General features: G+C 42.0%; 2 protein-coding genes across 2 annotated transcripts in view; one reads left to right on the plus strand and one right to left on the minus strand.

Annotated features, from left to right (window-relative positions):
- The window catches only part of camta1a (calmodulin binding transcription activator 1a), a 266,071-nt gene extending 249,961 nt beyond the window's left edge, over positions 1-16,110 (plus strand). The window contains exons 12-24 of the mRNA XM_070839521.1: positions 7,510-7,694; positions 7,898-8,094; positions 8,188-8,266; positions 8,428-8,776; positions 8,940-9,415; positions 10,210-10,388; positions 11,076-11,319; positions 12,181-12,252; positions 12,525-12,545; positions 12,674-12,873; positions 13,410-13,484; positions 13,896-13,926; positions 16,078-16,110. Coding sequence (XP_070695622.1) covers positions 7,510-7,694; positions 7,898-8,094; positions 8,188-8,266; positions 8,428-8,776; positions 8,940-9,415; positions 10,210-10,388; positions 11,076-11,319; positions 12,181-12,252; positions 12,525-12,545; positions 12,674-12,873; positions 13,410-13,484; positions 13,896-13,926; positions 16,078-16,110 — 2,141 coding nt within the window. The remainder of the gene's footprint in view (positions 1-7,509; positions 7,695-7,897; positions 8,095-8,187; positions 8,267-8,427; positions 8,777-8,939; positions 9,416-10,209; positions 10,389-11,075; positions 11,320-12,180; positions 12,253-12,524; positions 12,546-12,673; positions 12,874-13,409; positions 13,485-13,895; positions 13,927-16,077) is intronic.
- Positions 16,111-21,785: 5,675 nt separating this feature from the next.
- Positions 21,786-23,083, minus strand: LOC139210274 (urotensin-2-like). Its single transcript, XM_070840289.1, has 4 exons — positions 22,978-23,083; positions 22,451-22,576; positions 21,995-22,038; positions 21,786-21,899 (listed from the first exon to the last, which is right to left on the minus strand). The coding sequence occupies exons 1-4, from the start codon at positions 23,081-23,083 to the stop codon at positions 21,786-21,788; spliced, it is 390 nt and encodes a 129-aa protein (XP_070696390.1).
- Positions 23,084-23,766: the final 683 nt, after the last annotated feature.

A 23,766-nucleotide genomic window follows, 5' to 3' on the forward strand; every position in this document is an offset into this window, starting at 1 on the left:
CGTTCATAGTAGCCAACTCCTGACTCACGACTAGTGCTTGGGCATATTAAAGACTCCTCAAGACGCCTTCAGAGACTAAAACAGTATTTGCTTTCCAAAGGTAGTTGACTTATAGCTCTCCTGCTGCTGTTTTTCAAGTCTTGGCACTTTTTTTTTTTTTTTTTTTAAAGCGGAACCTTCACATTTCAAGGATTCATGCTCGTACTTGACAGCTTTAGTCTCTTTGGTTCGTTGAACTATCTGCTCGCTGTGTCTCGGGATGGTTTCCTTTAACTGGCTGCTGCTAGTGCCGCTTCACGTGTTGTTCAAAGTGTGGTAGTTGCTATAGCGCATTGGAGGGCTGTCGCATCCCTGAGTGCTGCTCAGGTTATCGGGGCCAGCGTGTCGTCGGTGACATCCACTTCTGCTGTTGTTCCCTCGTTCACGCTGCATTCAGGACGGATCTCATCAACTGCATGAGCTAAATGGACATTTAAAACGAGGCCAAAATAAACACTGCACGTTGCTACAGCAGTCAATCGTAAATGTGCTGCCGCCGAGCGTTTCAGCACCACAGATCTGTGAACAGCGACTTCACTTTAACCCCGTTTAGTCCTCAAACTTTGCTTTGGTTGAGCGCTTTCCAGACCATGTGAAACGAGAGAACTGCAGATATACATTTATCTACCTGTTGCTCGCCTGTGAAGTTTGCAGTCGTCTTATATTCATGGCGTAGAACGAGATGCACTACTCATGTACTGCACTGGTTAAAGAGCTGTGAAAGGAATACTACACAACGGACCAAAGTTGCAAAGTCTTGTAGAAAATGTTTTGAAAAAGTAGGATGAATCACCACAGTAGTTTTGTACAAGTCTGATGTGTGTGCACTGACTGTAGAAATAGTAAAATGGTTTACTTAATATAGTTGACAGCAGAAGTAACAGTTTGTATCCTGGTTTAGCTGCACAAAACCACTTTTTATTTGTACTCGTGGAAGTAGTGTTAGTATCTATCTATCTATCTATCTATCTATGTATTAGTGACATGAGTCATGGCAATGCTGTTAGTAATACAAGCAGTGATGTTACGATAGCAGCGGTAGTATACTAAATAAAAGCTGTATTATTAGTCTATGTAATTTTAGAGACGGCTGCAATTGCTGTGGTAGTTCTACCAGTTAGAACAGGGACAATAGCAATAGTCGTAGTACTAGTGAAAGCAGCAGTGACGTGGGAATGCTTACACCTAAAGGTGATGGATCACGCCAGACAAGGGGTTTTAAAGAGATAGGCACATTTTAAGAGAAACCTTCATTTGAAGAGAGCACCTCACTTCTGACTGCTCATGTGCCTTAGTTCCTTAATTAATTACTTGTGGCCTCATTGTTGTTGACTGTTTTACAGTTAAAGTCCAAGATATAGTGGGTAGACATAAACACACCTTATCTATATAGTGCAATCCAGTGTAATAGGCATGCAATGAATTCTGCCTTATAGTGTAATGTGTATTTGTGGTGGGACTGTCTAAAGTGTGTCAGGTAAAGCCTTTGGTAAGCTTTAAAGACAACGTTTGTGGTTTGCATTAGGTTACATTATGTTACAGAATGTCTATGTTGTGATTTGAAATGTGCATGATACTGTCTACCTCCGTGCTAACAAGCTCTAGTCCGCTCCAGTCTGCTTATAAAGCACAAGGGGGTGATGTATTTTTCTGTATTCTTAGCTGGCTATCCTGTATATTAATGATGATGAGTTTTGTTTTCAAATTCAGGTTTAGTCCCTGATCATGTTCTACAGTTGTATCCTTCTGAGTTGTCATCAGACAAAAAAAAACACGATAAAAATAGAAGGAATAAATAGTGTCAAACCAAGCACACATTATATCACATTCAGGATCAAATGCCTCTTTCCTGTCTCTCCTCATATTTTTAAATTACAATTGTTGCCATCCATAGGATTCCAGTATGTGACAAAAGACTGAAATATGATTTTAAGTACGATGTTGAAAAGGATTTAGAGAAAGGTGGAGAACAGGCTGTGAATCTTGTGAATGCATGTAGCCTAACTATGTTGTCTTACTATTAATGGAAAGCTTTGGAGACGTCCTGTCCCTTGGGCTGTGGTGTTTTATATCAGACTGATTCATCTTTGAAATTATTTCTCCACTCATCTCTCATTTGCACTCCTGCCTGCAGCTGATGTGTCAAGCAGTATATAGTTGTTTATGCAAATAGGAAGCTAATGATATGTACTTGTTACTGTATGAATTGAACATCTATAAAAAAAATCAAACTACTCTACTCTCCAAGACAAAAAGCCAATACTCTATCAATCTATTAGTGTGATAGCGGATGACTGTAAATCCCCATGGTGTGCACTCTTGGCATTTTACCTTCAATGTGACACAATGCATCTATTCAGCATCCAGACTGTACTCATATTGACCCATATAGTTGGACAAATGCCAGTAGGTTAAGAGCTGCCTCACCTTTGTGGCAGAACAAAAAAGTATCACTCAAGTATTGTGACCTTTGTTTGCGGTTAGTAAACTGCTACATGTGACTGACAATTAATTCTCAGTAGAAACAATGAGGAGACAGAATTGTCTGACAGCACATCACGGCTCTTAATATGGCCTTTTTTCATGTTGTAATTTCTTGATACTAAGCAAGAGAAGAATTCCAATGATACAGGCATCTGGCTGTCTTAACTTGTGTTTTCAGTCTCGAAACCAAAACTTTGACATCAAAGGTGATTGCCTTGTTTGTGAAGCACTTCTATAGTTGGATCTGAGACCAGAAAAGCTACAAGAGCATTTTCCCACTGGCCAAAAAACTTTGGATTCATGGACAGGACATACAAAATATGGTCTATCATCTGACAGATGGTTTACAGCATTGAAATAGCAAAATCCAAAGCTTATTCTGTGTGGATCTCATTGTATTTGCCTTAGATTCTTTGTGGAGTCTCCATGCACTTCCCACGTCTGAGGTGTTTCCTCCAGGTGATTCAGTTTCCCACAACAGTTCAAAGACTAAGGTTAGATTATGTGAATTGGAAACTCAAAATCACGCCAAGGTGTGAATGTCATTGTTTTTATCTGTTTGTGTGTGTTAGCCCTCTGATGGATTGATGACCTGTCCAGGGCGGGCCCTGCCCCTCACCCCACCCTGCCCACCTGTGACCCTGAGCAGGATAAGCCAAATAGCAGCTGGATGGATAGATCCTCAAATAGATTTGATGCCAGAATAACAGATTGGACAAAAGAAAGATGTCTTCTAACGCATAACAATCTTCTATTATCTTTCTGCCAACAAGAAAGGAAGAAAAAATGATAATAGACAGAACAAATCCACAACCAGTCATTACACTATGTCAAAGTAATGTCGGCCTTTGATCAACAGACAGCCATGTGTTCCAGCTGCAAGGGCTGCTGCCAGATGGCCTGGCCTCTTCCCCTGCACGGTCACAAATACCAGTCCCTGTCAGTCAGCTCACAGAGACACCCCGAGGGAGGCTGCCCTCTGGTCTCTCTGCTGGGTTACATGTGAGAAGTTGAGTGGCTGCACAGAGATAATGAGGTCCAGCACCAAATTTGATTGGCATGAACACAACCAGAGGTTCAGAAGTGAGGATTAAAAAGATGCCCTCCCACACCCTATTAGAAGTTCACTATATGAATAACTCCTCTTCTGTCTTCTCATCTTACTTCACCCCTGTCCTTTCTTTACCTGTAAACCCTCCTACTGTCTTTGTCCTCCCTTCTGCCTGTTCTCACTCCCACTGTGCTCCACTGAGTGTCAATAAACAGCGCTGTCCTTTCTTTCCTTACCCTTCTGTATATCAGCCTTTCTCATGAGGAGTTGCCGCCATGTCCCAGAGATTAGACGGATCACACGGAGCAGGGCAGTGATGCTGTGTGGGTTAAAACCCAATGCACATCTTACAGGTCCTCTTCTGCTTTTCTTCTCTCTGAGGACATGAGTGTCCTCAGAGGGAAGCTAATAAAAAACAACAGCAGAGCCACAGTGACACACGGCAGTCATCACATGCTAAGGAACATTACTGACTGCAGAGATCAGACACAAGTTTTGTCATGCAGAAAGTATGTTAGAGTTTCTACTGCTATGGATCTCATGCAGAAGTGACTTCCTACATTAGACGTGTGACTTTCCCCATGGAGCCCAGCTTCTTAATCTGTATGGCAGGACCAGGTCACAGGCCAGTGTCTGCTGGGTACCATGATGACAACACTACTAATTTATTCTAATGAGTGTCGCTCTCAAGGCAAGTGACAAAATTACTTATTCAAGTTATCGGTCAATAAAGTTCAAGACCTCTTATAACTAAGTATTATGTGGGTGTTAGTGTTCCCTTTTTAGACTAGACAACTGCCACTCTAATAAATGTCCCATAGTGTGGTATTTTCCCATCCTCTTCAGGCTTCCATCCCAGAGGTGAGAGGTTTTCCTTGCACTTCAATGAGGAGACAAGTCAGGACATATTCACTGTGATTTTAAAAAACACACTCCAATTGTTATGTAACGGACTGTACAGGAAAAATCCTTCGCTCTTAACTTTGTTTGCTGTTCCCATTAAAATAACATTCACTAGATAACTCTTAACTCTCCGCAGTATAACCCACATCACAGATGAGTTCAGGTAGAAAGAAATGTGAGAGAACTGAGTCTATGAAAGTCAGTCTAGGTTTTTATTTAGGAATGTGAAGCCTTCTCTCTCTTTTTGTATTTTTCATATCCAGTTTGGGAGGGAAAAGTTAGCAAGGGTCCAAGTCCTGCAGGCAAATGCATCACCAAGAGCACCAAGGGGAAATTGTATAATAAACCTCCACGAGCAAGGGAAGCCTGGCTTTGGAAGACTATTTGTGTCATGACAGCTGCGCGTTTACACCTCAGTTGACTAATTAACTTTCATTCAAGTGTTCAAAATATAATGAGTGGTGGTCTGCCTAGTTTTTGCACCCACTACTTTTTAAAATAGCATGTCACAGTCTGCCCTAAATGTGTGAGAGTGACCCCGTCTGCTGCCACACACCGTCACAAGGGAGTAAACTGGAGAGTGGGAGGGCGTTAACGACGTCACCATGTTGTTACAGTTCTGTTTGGCTGCTCACCTTCCATGTCTCCTCCTTCTCCCCTCCCACTCGTCTCTACCCCCATCCTCCCTCTGCAGTGGACGTGCATCGCATTTGGAGCAGCAGGCAGCAGGTGGAGATGACATCATCTGCACTGCAGCACACTGCAGCACTGGGTCTGAACAAAGACATGTCAGCCTACTGCTAACTATCCCCTCTCTCTCCCTCTCTCTCTCTCTCTCTCTCTCTCTCTCTCTCTCTTTCTCTCTCTCTCTCACACACCATTTGTCTGTCTGTCTATGTCTCTCCCCCCATGTCAGCCAGAGGGAGAGCATAGCCTTGTACCAAGGCAGGTTGTAGTGCTGTGACCTATCCCAACCCTCTGACACCCTCCTGACACATGCACTCAGTCTTGAACAGGCTCTCAACTCTTCACCTCATCTATTTCCACACGTCGCCATGCTAATGGGTGAACATGGATCCCACATAGGCAGAAGCACTGCAAACACTTTCCTGCTCAATGATAAAGTTGTCTGCTGATCTGACAGCAGGCCCATGTAGACAGTGTACTGCACACACAGGGATCAAAGGCAAAGACCTCTGTAATGTCCTCCAACTCCATTATTCACAGTGCAGCATGTTGTCACTGAGAGCAGTAATTTAGCAGCCAGTGACATTATGTTTTTCTGTTCAATGATAGCAGTTACTTGACCTCTTTTACAGTGGCTTATAGGAGGTCTGACTGTGACATTAACTCTCCACGGACCCTTGAGCCGTGACTGCCAAGATACTGTAAAGCGCAAATGTCACCAGGTCGTGCTGTGAAGCCTCCCCACTTACAGTCATTAGGTCCCTACCTACAGCGTCAACACTGAGAAAAGAGAGTAGGCCAAGTACACAAAAGCACAGGAAAGAAGATTTATAGACACTATTTTTTCATTGTTTGCCTTTCTCTCTCCATTTTATTGCAGGAGTACTGAGTCCTTCTCCTCCCCTTCATCAATAAGCCAATAGCACGCAGGCAGACCATACACACACAGCCATGTTCCTGTCGCCTAGTTACCGCTCGGCAGCAGGTTGCCACAGAAACGGCCTCATAGTGGCTAAATGGGGAATGCTAATGCAGTCTTCTATACTCCCTGCTGCAGTGGGCTCTCTGTGCCCATCCCATTCCACTGACTGTACATAGTGTGCGCGTGTGTGTGTGTGTGTACATGAGTGTTTGTGAGGGGGGGGGGAGTCTGTCTCAACGAGCCTTGTGTCTTCTAATCTTAAATAAACGTATTGCAACAGGTTTGAATTGCAGTGTTTAATGTGAAGTGTGTGGACATTTTAATAATAACTACTCACAGGCATTTTGTGGATTGGTGAAAACCCTCCCATTATTGTTATAGTCTTGTTAATTTTCCAGTTACATCCAGTGTATTTTTTGTGTCTGTTTCACTAAATAATGTACATTTACAAGTCTTGAGAAGTCACTTGCTCTGCCCTCTCCTCACTCTGGTGTTGAATTATGCAGTATGTTCTATATGTCTGACAGAGAATATAGCTTTTCTTGTTGCACGGCTGAAAGCCTCACCAGAGACGACCGATAAAACTACACTGACTGACACAGGATAAAAAAAGAGTATTTGCCTCCTAAACAGCATGTAAACATTCTGAAATCTTCTACACCTCCATCCATCTTGATGTATGGAAAGGCTGGGTCTTCAAGGACTCTGGATAGGAGCAAGTTGTGATTGATTCTGTCTGTCAGGTTCATAGTGCTCCTACCGTACAGGCTCATGGAGCGGAGGTGGAGTGGGACTCCTTGGCCATAATAGGGTATACTTAATCAACTGGAGAGGGCCTTCAGCTGTACACTCCCCCAGAGCATGTCTGAAGCCCTTTGTGAAAGGGTGGACCCATTTAACTTGCCCCACTCATTGGCCAAATTGTTCAACCTGTATTAGTCTGCTAGGGCTTCGTTTGAGTTGTGCATGAGAGATGGCAGCAGGAGTTTAGTGATGGCAGCCATTAGCAGATGATTGATGGGTTTTAAAGGTGATTGTTTTGATGACATTAGTGATTGATGCTATTGTTTTCATTCACATTATGGGGAGATTAATAATGATTATAAGGGTTTTGCGTGATATAGCTGATAGTAGGATATTAGCTTGCCGTCGGCTTTGCAGTATCTCAGAAATAGACTCACACATTTGCTCTCAAGAGGTTGATTGTATGCCTCATGATGTTAAGCCCCATGTCACTGCGACAGTCTTAATGCTGCTCAGAGCAACATATTTGGTGCAGCTTGTGGTGCATACTGTGTGATCGTTTGTCTTGTCAGGACACAGGGTGGTTTGTGCTGGTGATAGCAAAGACAGCCATTTTTTTTTGCACACTGGGTGCTACTTGTGTGCTGACGTGGTCTTCTGTGTCCCACTGTTTGCCCAGATAACCAGTTCAGAATGTCTATCCTGGAGCGCTTGGAGCAGATGGAGAGGAGGATGGCGGAGATGGCCAGCCACCAGCAGTCGAGCAGTGCAGGGAGTGGTGGAGCTGGGGGAGGAACAGGGGGAGGAGGAGGAGGGGGAGGAGGCGGAGGAGGTGGAGGGGGAAGCAACAACAGCCAGTCACAGGTAAAAAGCCACATCACGCTACTCATATGTTGTGCATACAGACAATCATTGTACATTTGACAGTACCCAGCAAGCATGTTGTGTTTTGATATTATTGGTCATTATGAAAAAGCACTGTATAATACATAAAACAGAGCTGAGAGACTTTTGTTTTTATTTTTATTGTTACAACCAATAATGATTTGCTCTTTTGTGTATGTGAGTGTGTATCTGGCCAGATGCAGGCCAGCAGCTCCTTTGAGAGCCGTGTCGTTGTGGTCTGTGAGAAGATGATGAGCAGAGCTTGTTGGGCCAAGTCCAAACATTTAATCCACTCCAAGACCTTCAGAGGCATGACACTCCTTCATCTGGCTGCAGGCCAAGGCTATGCCACCCTCATCCAGACGCTCATCAAGTGGCGGTGAGGACAAAATACTTTACATACCGCTTTGGTTTGTAATTGCACCACACTAACTAGCAGTGAGATACTTATTCTTTTCTCTCTTCTGTCCAGCACCAAGCATGCTGATAGTATTGATTTGGAGTTAGAAGTGGATCCTCTCAATGTAGATCACTTCTCCTGCACGCCTTTGGTAAGAGAGCTGAAGTTAACATGTTTAGAACAGCGTGAACAATAATGAAGAAAATCCTAGTTTAATCCTTTCGTTGGTGTAGACTGACAGCCTGATCAAATGAAAGCCAATAACTCCGTTTCTCTTTGCTGCTTTTTCTTATCTGAATGTTTTCCATCCAGATGTGGGCATGTGCTCTTGGTCACCTGGAGGCGGCAGTGGTCCTGTATAAATGGGACAGACGTGCCCTAGCTATCCCAGATTCTCTGGGCCGTTTACCGCTCTCAATTGCCCGATCTCGTGGCCATACCAAATTGGCTGAATGTCTGGAGCAGCTACAAAGGGAAGAGCAGCAACCACCAGCTCCTCCACCACCCACAACTCGCATGTCTTTCTCCCCGGCCCCCGACACCCCCACCACAGACAGCTGGATGGTCAGCTGGGCAAACAACAGCGTAGTAGCGCCCAGTGGCAAGAAAGGGGGTCCGGCCACCACCACAACCACATCCAGCACCACAAGCCTCAATCCAGGCCAGTACAGTTCTCTTTTTGCCTCTTTGTCATAGTGCACATTTGGAGAAAGACTCATTGAGCTGATGGCCTCTCCTAAGTCACTGACTGGAAAATCCCTTATTTTCTATTTTTCTTTGTCAGTGTATTATGCAGCTAATTGTTAAATGTTGTATTTTTGCAGACTTGAGGAGGCCCAGGTCAGAGCCGTCTAACTACTACAGCAGCGAGGGCCAAAGAGACCTCCCATTAGCAAAAAAACATAAACCCAACCCAGAACTGTTTCAAACTCGGCCAGACAAGGCCATGTCTGTTCCTCTGAGCCTGGAGCAGCAACAGCTCCACAAGCTGTCCTCTAGCCCCAAGAGCCTGTCCTCAGAGGGCCTGAGCTCAGACAAAAGTCTGTCCACAGGAGGCAGCACAGGGACAACCAGATGGACCTCCAGAGAGAGTTTTTCCAGCAGCGGCATGGGAAGGAAGGCGCTGGGAGTCAGTGGAAGCAGCAGCATGGGGAAAGAGAAATTGGTCAACCGGCTACGTCAGCGAGAACAGCTAGGCATGCTGGTGATGGCAGACAGAGAAATGGCTGATGCAGAACTATTATCCTATCGGGAAGATCTGGAGAACCAAGACTGTCTCACACAGATGGATGATCTGCAGGTGAGAATTTAAAAAAAACAACTGTGTACTCAGTCAGCTAAATGTGTAGAACTTGGCAGAAGTGCAGCCACGGATGAAATGTTGAAAACAATTTGGGTCAGAAACATTTTGCTGAGTATATTAATGCCCGAATCACAGAAATGGCATAACATAATGCATCATTACTTTGAGGCATGGAAACAAAAAATTCTATTTTCAAAAACTGATCAATTCCTTTCTCAATTAAAAACCTCATATATTCAGCACATATAGTATACTTCATACATTACACATTATTTTCAGAGAATGGAGGCAGTATGGATAATTTAGTGGCACCATTTTGTAAAGTGGCATAGATATGAATTGCCCTGTCACTATCAGTGCATGGCAAGATGAGATTAAAACTGGACACAACAGTACGACGCCACCTCTTTCATGTCCGCCCTCTGCATTGGGTAGGCGGCATACACCAGGCCAACCTGGCACTCTGTCGATGACCATCACTGCATAATAAACTCTCTCTATTGATCCACTTCCATAGCCAAGGGATTCTTCCAGCCATCCATCTCAGCCTGACTACTCCTCCATCAGATGAAGTGCTGGATTAGGAATTTTAGCCTCCAGCAGTATCACTCTCATCATTATTACCTTCTTCATTGGCATTAAAGCCAACTTTTTTTTTTTAACAAAGCCAAACAATTAAACTACATGTCTAGACTATGTGCAGTCACCAAAATAGGTCACTATTTATAGTGATAAGCATTAGTCAAGGTGGGTCTTCCTCTAAGTCATCTTTGTTTGTCCCAACAAAATAGGTAAATATGATGACACTGGCAGAGCACATCATTGAAGCAACGCCAGAGAGAATCAAAAGAGAGAACTTCACCGCTGCGGACTCTGTGTCCTTAGACACATCAGGGGTCAGCAACACCATGAATTGGCTAGCCAACTACCTTGGAGATGTGGAACAGCTGCCAAGTATCATACACCTAAGGTAAGAAGCACCATTGGGACAGAAAATAGCAGATATGCGTATTGCATAGCCAGCGTGTGGGTGTATGTACACTATGTGTGTCCTCCCCACTGCAAAAGCCTTTATTCTGTTTTCCTATGCTTTGTTACACCCTGGTATTGTCCTAAAAGGTTATTTCTTTGTTGGATTAAAAAGATGGACAGTAAAAAAGAATACTACGAAAAACACATTTATACATGCAGTAATTTAAATTCAGAGTGAAACTGCATTTTTGAAATATCCTGTTTTCTAAGTGTGGTGTGCAGTATGTCCTCTAGAAACAGGTGTAATAATGCTGCAATGAGTCATTCAAAAGTGTAAACCAATGGGATGGCAATGTGACTACTATAACCATTACAGTTTTCCATGAAGTTTGAGGGCAGGCAAAGAAATAAACAAAAAAAAACACTTTCTTTTATCAGTTGCTAAATTGCTTTATGTGGTATGAGCATTTTGCACACAGTGTAAAAAGGTAAATATCTGTTATGAATTTGATTCCCTCATCCACCATGACTGTACTAAAGAGCAAAACAGTATGTATTACGCTGCAGTGTAGACATTTGTGGTTGAGGCTTGCATGTTGACTAACTGCTGCATTCACCCAGTAAACATACCTTACAAAAGAGGATCTGAAATAAAGAGAAAATTTCTTCCATCTTCTTTCCTCAGATCTCTGTACAATGAACCCCTGACCCCATCGTCGAACCCCAGCCTCAGTCCTGGAGGTTCTCCACTGAGAGAGGGGCCCCTGGACAGGTCTACACTCCCATCCCCAGCTGACTGGAGTGAGTTCATCAATGCCTCCAACAGCAAGGTGGAGCGAGACCTGGCCCAGCTGACTCTGTCAGATCCAGAGCAGAGAGAGCTGTATGAGGCTGCCCGCCTAGTCCAAACTGCCTTCCGCAAGTACAAGGTACAGGCCTGGCACTCAGGTGCCATATGCTGTGTGTGCTGCAGCCCACAGTGACAGGGCTGTACTGTTAGTACTGGTATTATTAGATGGGTTTGTTTTTGGCTTTTGGAGAAATGCTGAAGGGTTCAGTTTTATTTGGCTCCAAGCTACGGAGCTCTGATTCTTGCAGTAAAGTTCTCGGTTGTGATATGGTTCGTTGATATGGTTTCTAATAATGCTTAATATTATTCACATTTTTCTATCTCTCTCTCTCTGTCTCATTTCTCTGCTCACACACATATTGCAACATAAACAAGAATATATCCAAATACATGTCCCTGTGGTTTCAGCATGGGAAGGTGCCTTGAGCAGAGCATGGCCTTGCTTAGAGGAACAACTGCACTGTCCCCTGTATCCCTGCTCCAAGTAGACACAATTAAGCTTATGTTCTCCTCCTCTCCCTCTGTCGCTTTTTCTATCTCTAAGTTAGGTGTATGGAGCCTGCTACTGCCTGTTTTTAACTAGCTCTCCACACACCAGTCCTTTCCCCGTGCCCGATCCCATTCCTCAACTCGCTACCCACCCCCAAGCTACTTTTAATGAGTTTTCATATGACAAACTGTTCGCTGTCGTTTACAGTCATCTGTTATGCCTGTCTGCCAGCTGATACTGGGGTGGACCTTTGGCTCTCAACAGTTCACCTCCTCCACCCCACTGCTCACATGGGGTCCAGTTCACCTGGTGCGGACTCGTGCCTGGGTGGCTTTCACATGTCGGCCACCAGGAGACCTCAGGGAGACTTGACAGAGCCACCAATATCCTTTGTGGCAAAATGCAGGTTCTAATGTGACCTCTGATGTATCCCACTCTACTCTCCAACAGGGGCGGCCGCTCCGAGAGCAACAGGAAGTAGCTGCTGCTGTTATTCAACGTTGTTACAAGAAATACAAACAGGTAGGCACTGCCAAAATGCTGAAGTGTTCCTGATATGATCGCACCTAACAAGTGCTTTTGTTCCAGTATAAGTAGTGCATATCATAGTGTTGTAGCAGGCCGATATCTTCATGAGTTCACTGTCTAAATACTCTTATCTACACGTATCTTAAAACAAGTATGGTTATGTTTATCTTTTTCACTAAATATGTATAATAAGTAATAAGTAGTTTTTGAAAATATTAGAGTATGTTAGTACATCATTCACAATCTTTGTTTTTTCTGTTTGCAAGCTAACATGGATAGCCTTGAAGGTAAAACTTTTCGCTGAATACATTGTGTTCTCTAGGTTGTGTTCTTCTACTACAGTGTGAATGACACTATGGCACTATCACAACATTCACTCACGGCAAAGCATGACATATTCTTTTGTTTTTGGCAGTATGCACTTTATAAGAAGATGACGCAGGCCGCCATCCTTATCCAGAGTAAATTCCGCAGCTACCACGAGCAGAAGAAGTTCCAGCAGAGCAGGAGGGCTGCCGTGCTCATTCAGCAATACTACCGCAGCTACAAGGAGTTTGGCAGGCTGAAGCCCCACCACCGCGGGGCTGCTGCTGCTCTGGTGCAGCACAAACTGAGGTAGACACTCAGCCACATACTGTAGTCCAAGCACTGGAATATGCTGTCATAAATTGGCTCAAGGGATGTGACAAGAAGAGAGTCCACGCAAAGGTTATAGTTTTAACAAGAAAAATTTATCAAAACTAAGGTTAATGGCGTGTGTAGATCAGCAATATAGGCATGCACGGATGTGTGGTCAATGTGCTTCTACAGTGTTGAAGGTGCAAACAAGGAAAAAGTGCTGCAGGAGGGATATCAGCTATTGGAAGAGAGATTTTTTGAGACCGCAATGAGCGCCAAAGCTCATTATAAGGGTCCAACACCAAGTGGCCCGCAGCGAGACAATAACAATAAATTCACAAAATTCCAGCAGCCAAATAAATACAAAGTTAGTCTTTTTTTTAATAATACTTCATCAGGACAATGAAGACACCACTGTGCCATACTACCTACTACAAAATGATATATTTTAAAATTCATTGTAACAGTGATGCCAGTTTTCAGCTTCTGTGTAACAGACAGTAAGACACTGTTCTTTTTCTTGTGTGTTATAGAGGTAGTCTGCTCACAAAGAGGCAGGATCAGGCTGCCAGGAAGATCATGAGGTTCCTACGTCGCTGCCGCCACAGGTAGACCTCAACACAGACTCACACACATACTAACATCCTCTTTTATACATACGTACATACACACACACACACACCTTTACATAAAAACACTTCACAATTCAGATTTACTGCAAGGGTTGGTTCATGGTCTAAAAATAAAATCCCGTTGAGCTAATCAGTAAGACACAATAGAAACTACCTTTAGTCCAATCATCATTTTTGTCCATTTCTCAACTATTCTTTTTAATCGGTGTGATGTGTTTGATTCATTTTTGTTGGACAAATTGGGTGGTTAGAAATGTTTACAACACCTAAGCTCCACACCACCCCCCTCCCTCACTGTATTTGGCCCCCACCTGTCCTCGCCCCCTCCTTCACAGTGCCTACTGTGTGCTAATAGCTGTCTGGTATTGTTTTGCTGTTTATGCCAAGCCCCTTGATGGACCATAGACTGTTCAAGCGGGTGAGTGCAGCCTCAGCAACTCAGTTCGTGCCTCTCTCACTCTCTCTCTTTCTCTCTCCCTGTTTATTCTGTATGCCTCTGTCTCCCTCTTATCTCCCCTCGGTCTCTCACTCTCACTTTTTAATAATACAATTATCTCCTCTTGAGGTCTCGGCCTTTGCATTCTCTCCCTCCTTCCCTCACTCTCATTTTCTCTTTTGCTCTTTCTCTCCCACCCCTCCACCCACCCTTCCTCCTTCTCCATCACTGTTGCTTGATGCCTGCTTGCATGAAGGCTGCCGACTGGAGCCACAGGTGGACTGAGAATCTCAGATTTAGAGTAGAACCGCAGAATCTCAAACTAACAAAATGCTTATGAATGACAATATCACTGCAACACTTAACAGGCACTTCTCTGACTCTCTATATCTCTGTCTTTCTCTCCTTGGAAATTACTTTTTGTTCATGATTGTTTTTCTTATTTATTTCAGTTTGTGTGGTTATGCAGATAGCCAGTTTGAGAAAACGGGACGCTTTTTTCGATCATGTTTTATTCTGCTGCATGTCAAGTGGTGACAACTATGGGCCTTGCTCTTCTACCTTTAGGCATGCTATGGGCCTGCTGTCTCTCAAGTAGTTGTCTGTCTGTCTGACTGGCTGTGTGTCCTGTTTCTAGCCACTGGACAGACTGAGAGGGGGATTTTACCCTTCTAATTTCCGTTTCTGAGAAGTGTGTCAAACGTTTGAATGTATTATGCCCACTGTTCTTCAAAATAAAACAAATAAATAAATAGAAATACAGTACAAAAAGATACACCTGAATGGGAAGAAGCTCAGAGCATCATATATAGCATATATAGAAGTTTGAGCATTTGATTATTCTCACAAATCTTGAACCTCCTTGCTGTTGACATTCATATTACATGGTTTTACTCTTTTTGACATTTGCTGTATACTGTCCTAAAATAGGGCACCATTCCTTTAGAGCGAGAAAGATTACTGATGTAACCACCTCTTGTGGCAGACTTGTCTGCTATACTGGATATAGGTTAGGAGGCTGTGATAGCATATAGGTCACAGCAGAAAACAAACAATAGGTTCCTCCACCCATTGGGACTAAAAGACAGCTTTAATGGATTCATACCTCCAGGGAGTACTCCAGCTCAGGATGAGAGGATGCAGCATACACTCTCATACCCAGTGTGTGCGTGTGTTCACCCTCTGCATCTAACCATGCATCTACAAAGTCTGTCTCTCTTTGATACATAAATGTTGCAATAGTTAGATGTATTAAAATCAATTTGTAGGTTAAAGAGTGCTGCATAGTCTGCAGACTGACTGCTTTTTGCTTATACACTTGAGACACATGTTTCTTTTATAAACCCACACCAGCTTCTAGTGGTACTTTTGTTAACAGCAAGACAAAACATTCATCAAGATTGAAATTATTAGTTGCTTTTTCCCCACAAACTGAGAATTTATTCTCAGCCTTGACCAGTGTGTTTGAAAAGACTTCCTAGTTCATTTAGTGTTTTATATATAGAACTGACCTCTATCTTAACCGTCAACATTTAGTGATTCATGATGTGATGATTCATGCTTTTCATCATTGACTAGATAGATTGAAGAATGTAGATGGACAGTTGTACTTGATATCCTAATTTTTATTTTTAAGCAGAGGTTGTCACCTCACGCTGTGTGGCATCAGTGTCATGTGCTGCATTTCGAGCAAAGACGTGTCTCAGGGCGCCAAGTGTCACTGTGAAATGAGTAATATCAATTTAGAATAATTCTAATTATCGTAATTATAATATCATTACCATATTGTTTTGGAACACCTTAAAATGAAATGCTTTTCAGGACAAGATTTCATGTATTTATTTTGTCAAAAAAGTGCATTTTATCCTAAATGTAATAGATTAATATGGTAATGTTTCTGTAATTGTGCTAATATTATCCTGTTGTTTATTCCAATGTGGCAGTTCAATTCAATCCTGACCACCATTTTCTTTCACAGACCAGCCGTACCTCCTGATGATCTGGGCTGACTTGATATTGTTCTGATAGATCTGGCTAAACAGTGTGATACTGTTGTGTCTTAATGAGCTTGTTAGTAGAAACTCAAATCATGGATGTTGTATTCATGGACCCCTGTCTCTCTCTGTGTTCCAGGGTGAAAGAATTGAAAAGGGCCAGGGAACATGAGACCCCTCAGAAGAGCCCCCTCGCGATGTGACATCACTCTCCTGACTCCTCTTTTCTTTTTTGTTTGTACCTGAGACATTTTACAAGAGAAATGGAAAAAAAACGACAATGCAAGCACTGCAATTATTACTTCTACTGCGGTGTTACTGGTTCAACTACTATTACATGTACAACAGCATTTTTTCACATATCTATTCTTTCCACTGACTTGAATTTGGTTGGAGAGTGGCAACTTCTACGGGATTATAAACTAAAAGGGTCAGGGGTGGGGGGTGCAGAACATTTGCTTCATGGCATTTTTTGCACTTTTTCATGGATTGCTTTGTCTTTTTTGGATATGAAGAGGTTTTGGACGATTGAAGGAAGCAAATGCAGAACATGTCTGAGGAGGTCTGTCACACATGAGGACCTGAAGAGACGTAAACTAAGGCTGCTGCAGAAGATCTCAGAGGATAGGGAGACCATGCAGAAACACTCTGGGCTCTAATTGTATTTCATATTTTTTAAGTGACCAATCAAATCATTTTAGCAAGGATTTCTTTTGACCAATTTTATTGGTAACCCACATGCCCACTTCTATACACTGCTGTAGAGATAAAATATTCAGTTTAGCTCAACAGTTCCTCCTGTCCCACTGTGCTCTGCCCCACCAGTCTGCCCACATGGGTGGAGCTACAAATGAATGTAGTCGGGGTTTAACCATGGAGAAGCAGATGGAGGATAAAATATTTCTGTTTTGCCATTTCTTGAAAAAAAACCCTATGCTTTATCGTATTACTTGAATTTGTTCCATACTGTCCAATGTATTTGTTCCATCATGTCCAATGTATTGGTGATCTGTATCTTCAGACTCTATGTTGTTGAATCCTACCAAGAAAAAATGCATGACTTCTTGGCAAGAAAAGTCTTTGCTTGTGTACTTACAGTCTAGTCTTTCAGCCTATCCTCTTATTTCTTTTTGTTTCCATCTTCTCCCTCATAAGTTCCACCATCTCAGTAATTACGCTATCCCTGTATCGTCCCGTTTCTTTTTATTTTCTTTCATTTTCCTTTGTTCAGCTGATTGCTCCTCAGAAACCTAACAAGAGAAAAGAACTTGCCTATTTTGTGTTATAATGGTTATGGTCATGCAGGTTATTACTCTTCTTTTTAAATGAACTTCAGAGTCTGTGAAGGCTTTTGAGGGGAAGATCACATACATTGCCTTGACGTCTTAGAGATTCTTTGAGGGGTCCCTAAGCTTGTCCCAAAATAGGGGTTTGACAAATCCATATTTTTGACAATTGAGCGATTTCTGTATATAAAGAAGGCTGAAAGTACGTAGGAAAAAACATTTACCCAAAGGGGATTGTATTTTAGAAATATATTATTTTATTCATTAAAAATGGGTCAAAAACAGGTATGAGACAAAAACAGAATATTTGTATAGTTTTCTTTGAATGCCTAAGAAGTATGGTTGTATTGTTTGTAAATAGTGTAAATACCTGGGATAAAAATGAGCTATGTGCATGAAAAGTATGAACAGAGTCAAAAGGGAAAAAAAACAACAAAAGCAGTAGTGGCTATGCTCTGTAAAATTAAAACTATTTCACTATTAGAGTATTTTATTTTATTTTGATTGTTCTTGAGAAGAACATTTTGCTAAAGCATGATACTATTGCAATATAAAAAAGCTAAAAAAATAATGTATTTAGAGTTAGGAGAAGTCTGCAAAATTATCTTAAAACAAGTATGGTTATGTTTACATTTTTTTTTATTTGTTTGTTTGTTTGTCTGTTTTGGGCTACCAAGAATTTTTTGCCAATGGTGCCAAGGTATGTGAATGCTATATAGCTTAAGACGAGAATTAAGTTAATTTTTGCAGAACAGATAATCATACAGTGAAATACACACTAGCACTGAAGACCATAAGATCACAACTGGCCGAGGATCACTAGAACAATAAGGTACACAGTTTGCAGGGGGAGTCATATTCAAGCAGAAAGCATTGAAGTCTCTCATGTCTCCACCATTCCCACGGATAGCATTTGACCATCACTGAATACACTTTGAGTTTCATTTTTGTTGTCATTGCAAATGGAATGTGATATGCTGAGGTATCTTGTCTGATCTTAAAGATTGGCAGCCTTGCCCATGGTGTCCCTGTAAAGCAATCCACGTGATTACTCTCTGTCACTGGGGAAGATTGAATTCTCCTATTTACTGTAAATGTGAAGTAGGTTGCAGCAAGCATTGATTTATCAATTCTTGGCTGATCCCTGCGATAAACTGGTGACAGGATTTTCCTAATATAGTAGGTTTTAAAAAAAAAAAAAAAAAACCAAAAAACCCCTTGATCAAGGCTGCCAGGATCTAAAACAGACCTTGTATTCCATGTCGAAAAAAGATGTTGAGTTGAAAAACGTGTAGCATACTGTACATGACCGGATTTCTTTGTCAAGCAGTTGAAAACATTTGCAAAACAAACTGTTCCAACTGACAGAGGTGCTAAAACGATTCTATCCAGAAAGTTGTCACTTGCCTCAATGCAGGGCCATTGAGCCAAAATGACTGCAGTAACCAATGTGTGCACTGGTGCCATTTATAATTATGAGGCTTGTTCATCGGATAATATATACATTTATAGCAGTTTTGATTGGGCTGCAGGAACAATCGGAGTGAGAATACACAAGAGCTGCTGGGTTAGAGGTGCCTGTTGGTTGCTGCCTAATTCTTATAATATATTCCTACCAGAGAGTGTATTCTGTATTCGAGTAATGACATTTGATTATTCAGCCAAGTGCCACTTAAAAACTTGAGTTTTGTCTATCGAAGAGTTGTCATATTTGTTAAATGATTATTAGGCTCAATTGGTATTTCTCTGATTTATTTGACTGGTTGTTGTGTTGTTTTCCACACACCTGATATGTAAACTTTATTTCCCAAGTCTTTATGTAGAAAGTGCCTATTCATATCCTGATCACACAAATCCAGTGTCAAAACGTGAGAAAATGAGGAAAAAATGTGAGAGAACACGGTCACCCACAGACACAGTGCTGCATCCTCTACATGGACACCCATGATCACCATCACCTTAGATTCATTAAAACCATAATATGATATTCCCTGTTCACACCAGTGTCAGCACAGCACTCCAGCCTGTCAACATGCTAAGCTTTATTTTTATTTCTTATGCCTTCTTTTCTGTTTTCTACTGGGACCGCTTGTTAAAATCACATTTAGAAATGCCACTACTGGGGTTTGTTGCCTTGCATTCATCCTCTAGTCTGTGGTTAGAATGCATAGCCAATGCAATGTCGTGGCAAAAAGGTGAAGGATTTATTATGCTTGCATGGGTAAAATAGTTAACTGGGTGACAGAACTGCACCTAAAGCATGCTTATTTTCCTAGAATCGGTAGTCAGATAGACTTGTTAAAAGACTTACTGTTCTGTAAAACGATGAACGTTGGTTTGACGTGTCACAGAACTCAGAAAGACAGAGGGCATGTGACTGGAGGGCAGACAGGAAACCTACAAATGAACCAATGATTAACACTCAGTAGCTACTGATGTTTTCGTGGCAAGGCATGACAGCAAGATTGTTTTTTAGACCAAGCTCTAACTTTTTAGACTTTTTCTTTAGATTTTTGATTCATTTAGATTTGATCAGTGTGCTCCCAACTTCAAATAGGACGAATGGACAAGGTTGGAGACTATTGTGACAGTATGTATAGCGAGTATTAACTAAGTGACACACGGTACACACAAACACATGCACAAGACACAGCACAGCACACATGCAGACATGTCACGGTGTCAGTTTCATTTGTACACTGAGCGGCGAAGGCAGCATTGCTCTTCTCCAGGCTGAGGGACTGGTTCACCTCCCTTCTGTATTTTACTCAGGGTGCCAAAATGGGGAGGAGGAAACAGAGCAGGACGCGTGATTCACAGCAGAAGAAGCTGAAATTGAGATAGGAAAACCTTTCAGCAGTGCTCTCTGGTAAAGAATCTGGGACAGACAGGTTCACCGCTGCCACAATGAAGTCTTTAAAATGAGTGAATATGAAATATAATCCATTTCCTCTCTGTAACGTTGAACATTACAGACGTCAGTGGAGCCCTGGAATAAAGTCCTGTTATATATAGCTCATTAAGATAAATGATTTGACTTTCTGTCATGGAAGCCTGTCAAATCATAGTATAATTCTGGCCGGTTCTTTAGGCCTTTAATTTATCTAAGTGACAAAGTGTAGAGGATATTTAAGATTAAGAGTGTAGTTATGTGAAAAGTTCACCTGCAAATCTTGTTTTTACTGCCATTTATGAATGGGATGACAGGTTAGCTGATAGGCACTCTTCAGTAGTATACAGTATTAATAATTTCAAGACGTTCTGTGAATTGACCTGGGAATCTGCCTTTCCTCCTCTTCTTTTTCCCAAGCACCCTAACCGGAGAAAGGTAGGCACATCAGGACAACAGAACAGAAACAGTTTTACAACATATTCCACTTGTGGACACAGAGCAATAAAGAACTATTTTGTGGAGACCTATAGACCTAGTGAAGTTTAAAATGATTGGACACATGTAGTCGACTTACTCTTATGCAAATGCCAGTATTGCAAGACAAGCATTCAGTAGTTTATGGACAGCAATTATATGGCACCCTTTACCGAACTGCACGTTTTCATCAATTCCAAACCGAGAAGAAAAAAAAGGCCCTTCTTTGATAGAAAGTTATGGGTCCTCGACACTTTGCATGTGAACTAGTGTTAGATCTATTTTCCTCTCCTCTATAGCTGTCTTTCTCTCTGTCTTTCCCTGTTATGTGACCCAATTTTTCTCCGCTCCCAACCCCTTAACCTTAAAACTTTCATCTCCTCTTGGTTCTCCTAATGTGTTTTGCTTTCCTCCTTTTTCTTCCCCTCTCTTGTTTGTAAGTTTTATTTTTGTAATTGTGCATGTACAAGCGTCACTGACTCGATGGATATGTTAAAAAAAAGAGATTTCAGCTGCTGAAGCCATGCAAAACGTTTTGAATTGCCCTTAAAATATGGAAGATGTTTTCTGAATGCTTTATATTCTTTCTGCTGTAAAATAATAAAAAAAGGAAAAAATGAAGAAAACTCGAGAACAAAGTTTGCTATGTCTTTTTGTTTCCTCTTTTACTTTTAAGGAAGGGATAGTGGTTTCTTCTCCTGCCAATGCGTTTCTCATCAACCCCTTTTTTATCAAGAAAAGACAATTAGCAGAGACGGTCTTTATAATATAGGTTTTTTTAATTATTATTTCTATTCAACATACAGCTGTATAACCATTGACTTTCATGTTTAAAAGACATTTGGTCATACATCAGACAACCACGGACTTTTTACAAATGCGTGTGCATAAATATAGATTCACGCGACAAAAAGAAATCTCAGTACATCGTCTTCAAGTCCCCAAGCATAACGTCTCAATCATACCTATGGCATTGTTCTTTCTCTGAACGAATACTGACAGCGCTTATGTACGTGAGTGTGTATGTGTCAGGACATGCACCTGGGCATGCATTTGAGCACATGCAGTATATGCATGCGTGATGTTTCTAATTTTGTCTGCATGTATTTATGTGAGTGCAAGATAGAGATTCTTTTGTTTTGTTTTAGTGCAAGCCCTGTCTCTTGTTTGTAGCCTCGATGTCTGTTGACAGTCTTAGACACAGTACTTCCAGAAACACTCAGAATTCCCTGCTCTCTTCCTGAACTGCTTCCGGATGCCCAACACATGGCTGAAAGGATTAAGGAGACTTTGTTTCTCCAGTAGAACCTGAAAGACAGAATAAAGTAGGGGTAAACATTTATTTCCAGTATGTAGCTCACTTTTCTTTGCTGTTTCAGGGATAACATTTTCAGAAAACCCACCTCTCTTTTCAGCCCCCTAGGAAGCAGGCCTGTTGTTCTGACACCTGAGAGAATATGAAGACATGAGATTATTCTGATGTCTGAGATATATCATGTCAGCATGTTGCCTTAGCTGTGTGTCGCTGCATATCAGGCTTTTGGTCTGTGGTAGAGAAAAAAGTTAAAGAAGTAAGGAGGGGGAAATTGAAGGGGTGTTAGTGGCACCTCCATCAGCACAACTACAAACTACTCAGTCTTGATCAATACCTCCTGCCTCTCCAGTGGTGCTGAAAAGTATGGTTACCCTGCTGTTATACTGGTATTGTGTTTATCAATTCAAATTTGTAGCATAATGATGCTGCAAAAGAGAAAGTGGGCGATTTTCCTTGAACAAAGTAAGTGTCTGAGCACTTTAATATACGGTGAGCTCATACAAGTGTGCGCTGATGACAGAAGGCGCGTGTGTGTGTTTCTCACCGTCTCTGTTGATCTCCCCAGATATCAGAGTGGAATATCTGAGACCAGCACCATCCTGAAGAGGGAAGGTTTGCTCGGAGAGAGATAAATCATCCAGAGCGCCAACTCCTCGGTCCTCCACCGACACTGAGAATAACCAAACAACCACACAAAGTTGGTAACACACAGTTTACAGGTGTGAATTCACAAAATGTAAATTTTCTAGACATGACATTTAATTGGATCCATTGTTCAGTTAATGCTAAAAAGTAAACGCAAAAAGTTTCACTCTTGTCATGACATATTCTACAGCAGCTATCGATAACAGAAAATTAAATATATTCTCTGAAGGCAGAGTCGAACTGCACTGACAGTCTTCGGCAGAGCAGTCAGTGTTCAACACTGCAGCTTTAAAGCAATTACCTTAAAGTGTTGTCTGCCACAAATCTTCACAAATTAAGTTTTATTACTAAAAATGCTAATCAAGGTACTGACTTGGTAAATTACTGTGAATAACAGCTGTAACATAGATGCTACTTTACACTCACCAGGTCCTGGATAGGGCATCTCGGCAGATTCTGTGATGGGGTGGGCCAGCAGTGGGCCAGAGGCCACGAGTAGGAAGGCCCAGGACAGCAGATGGTTACACTTCATCATTATAGGACGCTGTTGTTGGAAGTGGCTCTGAGTCCTATGGAGCTCCTCAGGTGGACAGAAGTCTTGTAGATGCAGGTCCCAACTGGGTTATATACCTCAAGCTGAAGCCTATCCCGCCTCCTGCATGTCACACAGACACACACAAGCACACACACACACATGTTTTTTTGCTACAACAGCCATCAGCAATATCCACAGTCTCATCCCTTCTAACTGTGATAAATCAACAGGCAGTCACAGGTGAATTATAGGCTCAATAAAAAGACAAGTGCCGCGGCCCGTGCTTCAAGGTCACTTCATGTTTTATCAGCTTCTCTGCTTGATTAACTGTTTTACTGACTTTGTAAATGGGATCGAAGCAGGTGCTTCTGATGTCACTCTCAACAACATCCCATTGGGGAGCAGGTGGACAAACTGGGCAGCCGAATGACAAATGTTTTTATGCCGCCAGTTCATTAAATTCTTCGTCCATTTGAATTCTCTAAGCTCAGAGAAAAAAACTCCACAATTGAGGCAGCGCACACAAAGCTGTGAGACTTCCCAGTAAAACTGCATAATTACTAAACTCAGAGCTTCAGTGGAAATGTTAAAATGTCCAAGGACCTGTAGCCTTTGAGCCATTTGACATTTTAAGTCAATTTAAGACAGCAGAGAGTTTTCAGGGGTCGCTGAATCAGTCT

This window comes from Pempheris klunzingeri, chromosome 11 (genome assembly GCF_042242105.1).
Source record: "Pempheris klunzingeri isolate RE-2024b chromosome 11, fPemKlu1.hap1, whole genome shotgun sequence".
NCBI lineage: Eukaryota > Metazoa > Chordata > Actinopteri > Acropomatiformes > Pempheridae > Pempheris > Pempheris klunzingeri.

Bases quoted from the DNA above. Each gene is read 5' to 3' on its own strand.
- LOC139210274 (XM_070840289.1), bottom strand. From the start codon at position 23,083: ATGAAGTGTAACCATCTGCTGTCCTGGGCCTTCCTACTCGTGGCCTCT. The intron at 22,039-22,450 runs GTGAGAAACACA...ATATTCTCTCAG, and splicing joins TGGGGAGATCAACAGAGACG to GTGTCAGAACAACAGGCCTG. The intron at 21,900-21,994 runs GTGGGTTTTCTG...TCTGTCTTTCAG, and splicing joins CTAGGGGGCTGAAAAGAGAG to GTTCTACTGGAGAAACAAAG.